Raw genomic sequence first — 8,651 nt, 5'->3', positions numbered from 1 at the left:
AAGTATAGTTGATACAATATTATTTGTATTATTTATTTTAATTTTTTACTTCTTGATGTTATTATATTATTTATTTTAATATTCATATTTATAATTATAATATAAAAATATCTAAGAATAAATAGTAAAAGTATAGATGATTATACATTAGTTCATAATTATTTATTTTTTCTAGCTAGTTTTATTTAGAATTTTATTTTTTACTTTTAATTAACAATAACTTTTAAGTAGTGTAATTGGATTGTTTTTACATTACATTTTTATTTTTTTATTTTTTTTCATTTTTAAATTATAATTTTATAAGAAAATTATACACCATATTTTCTAATTTTTTATATTTATGTCACAAGATAACATCAAACAAAAAAAATTATATAGCATCACATATATAAATATATTTCATATATTGTAAAATTTAAAAGTAGAATTTTAGAACATCTCATTTTTCTTCTTTTTATCTTTATCTTTTTTATCATTAGCCATCAAATTGGAAACATCTAAACATGCATCAAGCTTTAAAGTTACTAGTATTAAATATAGAATTTTAATTAAAAAAATTAAATTAGATAAAATATCATTCTATGAATAAATGTAACTATCACATGTCTAATTATTATAAACAAGTAGTATTATTATTTAAAATATTAATTTAATCATAAAATATTTAAAAATAGAGACTCACTATCACATTATATGCATTCTAAATTAAAATATCAAACATTAAATTTTTGAATGAGTTTATCACTTCACATAGAAGTGTGCATTAGTCAATTCAATTAGATTTGGTGTTAATTGACTAAAACTAATTAATCAAACTGGCTTAAATAGTTGGATTGAATCAAATCAAATATTACTTGATAAGAAAAATGATGTAAAATAATATGGTTTGGTTTAATTCTTTACTCTGGCTCATTAGCATCAAATAATACCTTAAACTTATCTTAAAATAATTTCATTATTTTAAAGCTACAATTAACCATAAAATATATTAAATAAAAACTCATTATATTATTTTATATATTCATTACAAAATTACAATAATACAACAAAATTAGTGTCTTAAAAAGTTAAATATTATATTAAAAAAATAAAATTATGATAATAATACAAAATCAAGCTTTCAATGGCGACTTTGAATGTCACGATGACTCCAAAAAGTTACCATTGATTATCAATTTTTAGTGATAACTTCTATATTATTGTTGAAACTTATAACATATTTATTGTAACATAGGTTTTTAAGAAGTTATAACATATTTTAAAATATATTGATAATCAACAGCAACTCTAAAAAGTCACCACTGAAAGTCTCATTTTCTACAGTGACTCTAAAAAGTCACCGCTAATTGTCAACGTTTAACGGCGACTTATATATTACCGTTGAAACTTAAACCTTTGGTGATGACATGCACTTGTCACCACAAAAAATCAAACTTTTAACGGCAACTTCAATTATCACTACTAATTGTTTATTTTCAATGATGACTTCATAGAGTGGCCTCGCCACTAAAAGTTATTATTATTATTTTTTTTAGTAGTTGTAATGGCTTGTGTCAAGTCTTATATTATATATGAATCATTAGACAATACGCCAGGACATATTGCTCTAGCCTTGTTCATTCCTTTTGTCTCATTATCTTTCTTGAGTCCTTTACATTAAGCAATACTATTAATCATGACTTATGAAGTGTACAAGTTGTTAGATGTTGTGTGTGTATACAGATTATTCTTCAATCCTGTTGAAATGTGAAAAAAAAAGTGAAATGAATAATTAAATCTAATTACATGGAAGCCAGTAAGATAGATAAAGAATGATTAAAAGAATAAAAAAATTGTTGGTCATGTTTCGTCCCTTTCGAATAATTAATATTATACATTGCAGTCCTATTCAAAATTTTCATACCCATCTTTCTTACTTTACTGCCTCACCACATTCAAAATTTACAACTACACTTTCCGTCTTTGTGCCATTGACCTCATTTCTTCATAAACGTCCATTGCTATTACAAATGGTTCCTACCGCAAAGATGGAAAATAACTCCCACAAAAAGTAAGGGATTTTTTTTTTTTTTCGGGAGGCACATAAGAGATGGTGTGCAAAGAGGGGGTCAAAACATATATGGCAAGTATTTTCTATCATTGGTAAATAAAAAAGCATTTCTACAGAGGAAATGAGAAATGCACATATATAGAAAAAAGATGAAAATTATTTCTTACTTCTTTTCTAAAAAGCATTTTTCTATCTAGTATCTACCAAATATATTACGTAACTTTTGGTTTGGATGAGAAGAAAACTAAAGAAAAAGAAATACTGGGAGAGAAAACTCTCAAAAAAGGTTAAATAAAAAAACATTACTACTTTGAAACGTTTTCCTCCCTAATATTTTCTCCCCCTTATTTCCCTTCCATTTTCTCCTATATCCAAACTTGATACTATCTTAAACTTTACATACCATTGATTACATTCTAGACTCAACCATTATATTAAAATAGGTTAAGCTACTTGGATAAGATGTAGTATATACCACAAGTCTACCTCTTGTAGTCCTTTTTTTTTTTGCATTTATTTTAGACATGGGACTTCTTATTACATACTCTACTCATTTGCACGTACTTTTAAAGACGTGACCTGGTGAACTGACACATTTAAATTATGTACATGATGTAAAAGGTGCAAAACTCCACAGGGTAGTGACAAAACATGTATGAGTCGGATACAAAGATTCTCCATTAAAAAGGTCTCTTGGACAAATTAATAGCTTAAAGGAGGAAAGACAAAATCCTTTATCAAGTTTTCTTGTCTTCAAAGATTAGGAGGTGAAATTAAAGTAGTGGATAGGGTGAATTGAATAACTCAACTTCATTTAATAATTATAATCCCCCTTTGTCACCTCTTTTTTTTTTGGCTATTTGTTTAGCGAATTACCCATTCATTATGTCGCATCTATTAAATACTATGTAACAATATTGTTCTTTTATTCATTTTTCTTAATTTAAATAATCCCAATACTTTATGATGTAGTATATCACAATATTATACTTCATCCATTTTAAAATATAAGTCTTGTAAAGTTTTTTACATGCGTATACTACGAAATAAAATTAATACATTAAAATATTGATCTCGTCGGTAAATTTACTCTTAATTTAATGCATTTGAAACATTTTCACTTACCCATATGAATAAGGATATAATAGAAAAAATATTAGTAAATGTTGCTTTAAACTTCTAAAGAGACATATAAAATAAAATAAAAATTTTCTGAAAAAAAAGACTTATATCATGAAACGGAGGGAGTATTTAAATCATGAGTTTAATGAATCATTTGTTGTTCAACTGTATTTTAAGTAGAGTAAATATGCCTTTTTAAAGTCATCATGGAATAAATATTAAAATATCTCATTGTATAATATACAAATCATTCTGCATAGCATCATGGGACGACAACTAATTGCGAAAAACAACGGTGGGTTATGTGTGGAGAAACTAGGAAATACATGGATCCATTGTCGCTTCTTTTCTATCCAATTACAACACAATAGTAATATTATTAAAAAGACGTGCTAGCAAAAGTTACTAACGATTTCTCGTTATCTATATGGTCGGGCTTGGAACTAAAAAAAAAAAACTTTTTTTTTTTTAGCAAAGACGTCGCTTCATTCACAACTCGATCCTTGTACTAGTATTATGGTCATATCTAATTAAGAAAGAAAACTAACTCACAGCTAGTTGTAGGTTATTAAATTCTTTATGCGCTGACCAATTGTAAAATGATTACTTTCACCTCCCCTTTAGTTTCAAATTAATTTAATAAAGATTAGTTGAACACAAACCATCGGCTTTGTCCCGCCGGAACAGTGAGGCTCCCTGTTTCTTAGATTAAGAATTTGAGGACCAACCTTTTTTCATATGGTCATGTCTTCAGCAAAATCAAAATATTATGCGGTTCTATCAGCAAAAGGTGATAGGTAGAATGTTTGAATTGGAATATTGCCACGGTAAATGTGCTTCAGCTTAATTAATAGTTAATATTAGAGTCAAGCATTTTCAAAATTGCCAGATTTTCTTTCAAATTTCAATTGGAGATTAAAAAAAGGGTTTGTTAAAACTACTCAAAATAAAGTATGTACAAATAGTCCAGTGAAGGTTAATCAAATAAGTAAAAGCATCAATTAATTTTATATTTTCTAGTAAGGATGTGGATGCAAATTCCGTTCTCAATATGAAATTTCATCTGTGAATAAATTTTAAGTAATTTTTTTTAGAAGAATTAAAATGTATGAACAAGGCTAAGAGCAAAATAACATTTATCTAGGCAATGTGAAAATTAATAAAATAATAAGCCTATCATAGGAAATAAAAAAGATAGCTATAGTTAATAACTACTCCTCTTCATGTCATTATTGGTTTAAGTAAATGTAACAAATTAATTGGATTAAAAAAATACTTAACCTCCCATATCAAACTTTAAAGTAGAATAACCACATATATTAAGATTTGTCGTTAGATCACAGAACCCAATATGGGTCACAAATCAAGGGTCAATATATATTAATAATGTTTCTCTATAGCCCCAAAGTATCAATCATCGATCCCATGTTTCCACTTGATCTTCTAATAAAGTGACGGCCCTTAATGGAGTCAGAGAGATAAGGAGGGGAGGGCAACATCGACCAAAATCGATATTAATATTAAAAGGGGCGCTGCTAAAATAATTGGAACCATAATTTAATCGAAAATGCTGGACTTTGCACGAGGGACATACAGCCAAGGGCTTATCACTGAGTGTCTCTCGCCAGCACTGCCTGTGGAAGCACCCAATGCTTTCAATTGAATCAGACATAGAAAACTAAAAATAATGTTTGGGAGGAAGAGAGAGTCAGTCCAGCTAGCAGTGCTGTGCAGAAACCTTAAGTGCACACATGTAGGCATGGACAGAGAAATCCACCATTCTGCCAAAGTAAGCTTTTTAGGATCACGTCTTCGTGTGAGACTCATTTTGAGCCCTACAACACGTGGGTGGGGGGTGTCAAAGTGTCTGCAATTTTATCTCATCGAAATACAGAAGAGAGAGAGGAACTGCTCCTCCAAACGCGTCAGACAGCTTCGACTACAACAAACAAGAAAGTATGTAAAATGCCCTCATCAGCAGAGTCACGCACACACACGCACATATGTATATTTTACTTCAATTTGTGCTGTGCTCATGAGGTGATCGGCATCTATGCGACAAAGAATGTCTCAAAAATTCAAAAATGAAAAGTAGTGATCGCCTTTTTTTCTGATCGGATTCATCACAAATGCATACATTCATGAACCCCATGATCGCAATTCCTATTTCCTTATGTGCTGTGAGTGTTGTCTGAACAAGTTCATATATCATAATGTCTTGATTTATTGGTTCATCCAAAACATATAAGGGAAAAACATTAATATGGATCACCATTTTCTTGCTTTATTTTGAACTCACAGCCTGTAAATGACGCTGAAAAATCATAGCCATGGATTTTGAATAGCAGTGATGTGATCTAAAATTCTAAATGCAGGTGCATGAATCCTATCTGGTACATTTAAGGAGGTGGCCTGGAGCGGATAAAAGATGTTTCTTTATTGAATATAATAAATTTCCCATTTCTAATACTGGGAAATGTCGGCCCTATATCACGTACAAACCCTAGCAATGCTGATGATGCCTCTGGTTTCTGGCAGAACAAGGTCATTGAAGCAATATATATGCAGGCAAAATAGCTCTGAGAGTTTACAATGAGCTGCAAGACCCAGAATTTCTGTGCCACAAGATGCTTCCTTCATCAGCTTCAACTTCATCACATATTCTAAGTCTAATCAATGATCCCGTTGATCATTTCAAGAAATAAACTAAAGTCATCACCGTCAAGGGCATGTATAGAAAATAAAACAACAAAAATCATAATAAAATAATTGGAAGTAAAAATAAAGATGCATGCAACCATGAGAATCCTAAAGGACGAAAAAAAAAATGGCAGATGATATGAAGAAGCTAGGATTGTAAATGATTCGTATTAAATAATTCAGAAACCTATCAAAAGATGCCGATGATCATCTTTTTTTATTTTATTCCGATCCAAACGCAGAGTAACAAAAGAGAAAAGGAAGCCAAGTTCATAGCAATAGCCATCATATCATATACATTCATAAGCAAGCATTCTACCTCATCCATCTTCACAGTTCACACCTATTTCAGTACTCTAAACACTGTAAATTTCTTTCCCACTTTTCTCTATCTTCCAAAACACCAGCAACTTCTGGCCTAAACACCAAGCCCTTTTCTATCAGTAAGGTGGCCTTCCGTGAGCCCAAGCAAAAGCTTCGTGCCCCACCTGTCCTCCGCCGTTGGGCATCAGATTCGGCGGCAGATTGTACAGAGGCAGAGACGACGGATCCGGGAGTCCGGCCGGCAGTGACTGGCCTCCGCTGCTACCAATTCCCCGTGGTGATCCTCCTCCTCCTCCTCCTTGTGCAGCGGCACTGGCTCCCTCATCTTCATCATCAAGTGGTAGTCTTTCGTAAGTGGCATTAGCAAACGTTGCAGCAATGACCATCACTGGTCCAGCCGCTACTAGAGACCCGACGACACTTCCTCCGACAACCTGTCCTTGTCCTCCTGCGAGATACACTGTGAGCCCCGTCGCTCCGGGAGGGGCAGGTCCAGGCAAGAACGCACCTGTTAGGGATAGAATTTCAAACCTGCCATGGAGGGCCACAACAGCTCCAGGGGCAGCGGGTTGTCGGAGAGTGACGTTGGCGACGGAGCCGCTTCCACTGAGCACGCAAACACCACGCTGACGCCTCCGTGCGAATTGGGCCACACTCTCCGCCACGTCGGCTCCTCCTGCAACCTCCATCACGTGGCTTCTTAGGGCGTTGGGGCTATCTCGGGTGACGAAGATGGGTGGCTTGGGTTTGTTTTTTGATCCCGGAGGTCGGCCCCTGGGCCTGCGGGTTCCGACGTCGACTGCACCTTCCTTGGGCTCGTCTCCGTTGTCTCTTTCTTCGTCTTCTTCTCGGTTGCCGCTCCTGCCGCTGCTATCGTTAATGGAAAGATCGGTGTGGCGCTTGTTGAGGGTGGGCGAGTTGGTTGCCGGTTCTACTCCCGGCAACCCCACCTGACCGGTCCACCAAGGATTAGCCAGACTTGCTTCTCTAGAAGCTCCCAAGTTCAGAAAACGAGATATGACTCTCGTGAGATAAAAGGCAAAATTAGTGCTTGAGCTCTGTAGCCAGGTGGTTTTCTGTCTTACTTGTTTCAGAATTTAGGTAAGGGAAAGAGATTGTGAAACCCAGAGTTGATGTTTGACCCAATAGGGCTTGCTCTTCTGTGACTTTCTGACCTAATTCTGAAGTTCTGGGTGTCTCTCTGAGGGAAGACGGGAAGAGATAGAGATACGGAATTGTAGGAAGAAGAGAATCAGATTCATCAACTGATAAGCTTGTATGACCAAATTAAAGAGCTTGCTGTTTCATCAAACAGAAAAGAGAGAGATTAAGATCATCGGACGATCAGCAAGTGATATCTCGTCCTTCTTTAGTTGTGAATTCTCTCTTTTGGACTGCTCAGCAACAGGTGATCTCACGAACATGGAACAGATGCGAAACCCTTCAAAGAATCAAGCACAAAGAGAAATAAGAAAGCAGAAAGAGGAAGAGTGTAAAGGGAGGGAGGGTGGGAGAGGGAGAGGGAGAGGAGAGAAGTTAAAGCATATATGATAATGGATCAAAGTTGGTAGCAATTAGCGAATAGAATAGAGAAATAGAAGAAAAAAGGGAAACTATTTGGAGAAAAACTGCGGAGAAATGCTTCACTTGATTTCTGGGGAAACCTCTGTTGTGATACGGGAAGCTAACAATTACATATTGTTATGTCATACTTTTTTTTTTTTTTTTTTTTAGCGTTTGGTCGCAGGTATTATAATAGGAACAAGAAGCTCTGCTTTTAGGGAAGGCCTTGACATTAGGGTTTGGCATGTGGGGTCGCGTGCGCGTGGCCAGGTGGGGAGCACGTCGTTTTTGGTAGTGGGGCCCATTTATCAACGTACGCATACCATTTTGTAGAGTGAGACGCAGCTTCAATCACCTACAGGCTCCAGCTGCAAGCCTGCAACCTTATGTCCTTGTCGGACCATCTAATACAGAGCCTATCACCGTATTCTCTTTCTCTCTCTCTGTTTTTTTTCTTTTACCAGAACCTATCACCATATTCACTCTGCTATATATTAACCTTGTTTTTTAAATGACACTCGGGATCTCTCGATTAAACTAATATTCTTCCGCAAATCATCATGTCTTTTACCCGATAAAATATTATCATTACTTCTTGCAAAATTGTAAATAGTATAAAAAAATTCTCTTCCCCCTCCCTCTCTCCCACGCTCTCTGATTTTGTGAGAAAATATGTAAGTGTCCTTGTATCATATTCCCTTCAACCCCATATATAAGTCACTCAATAAGAAATTCATGTTTCTTTTTTAAGTATTCACTACTAAAAAAATTGATTTAACAAGGGATGAATTCATTATTAAATGACATATATCATTTGCTAAATGAAATTTGGTGAGGGATTCTGTCCCCTACTAATTTCATTACAAAAAACAACATTATTAAATATAACAAC

General features: G+C 34.2%; 1 protein-coding gene across 1 annotated transcript; it reads right to left on the bottom strand.

Annotated features, from left to right (window-relative positions):
* Window positions 1–6,060: 6,060 nt before the first annotated feature.
* Window positions 6,061–7,293, bottom strand: LOC129301191 (AT-hook motif nuclear-localized protein 20-like; the record flags this gene model as incomplete). Its single annotated transcript, XM_054939768.1, has 1 exon — window positions 6,061–7,293. A coding segment is annotated over one exon (981 nt), but the record flags the coding sequence as incomplete, so codon positions are not given.
* Between the last annotated feature and the right edge of the window lie 1,358 nt (window positions 7,294–8,651).

The sequence above is a fragment of the Prosopis cineraria genome, unplaced genomic scaffold, assembly GCF_029017545.1.
Source record: "Prosopis cineraria cultivar Desert tree isolate PC_DT_omini unplaced genomic scaffold, ASM2901754v1 PC1949, whole genome shotgun sequence".
Taxonomy (NCBI): domain Eukaryota; kingdom Viridiplantae; phylum Streptophyta; class Magnoliopsida; order Fabales; family Fabaceae; genus Prosopis; species Prosopis cineraria.
This window is presented reverse-complemented; position numbering and strand designations above follow the sequence as displayed.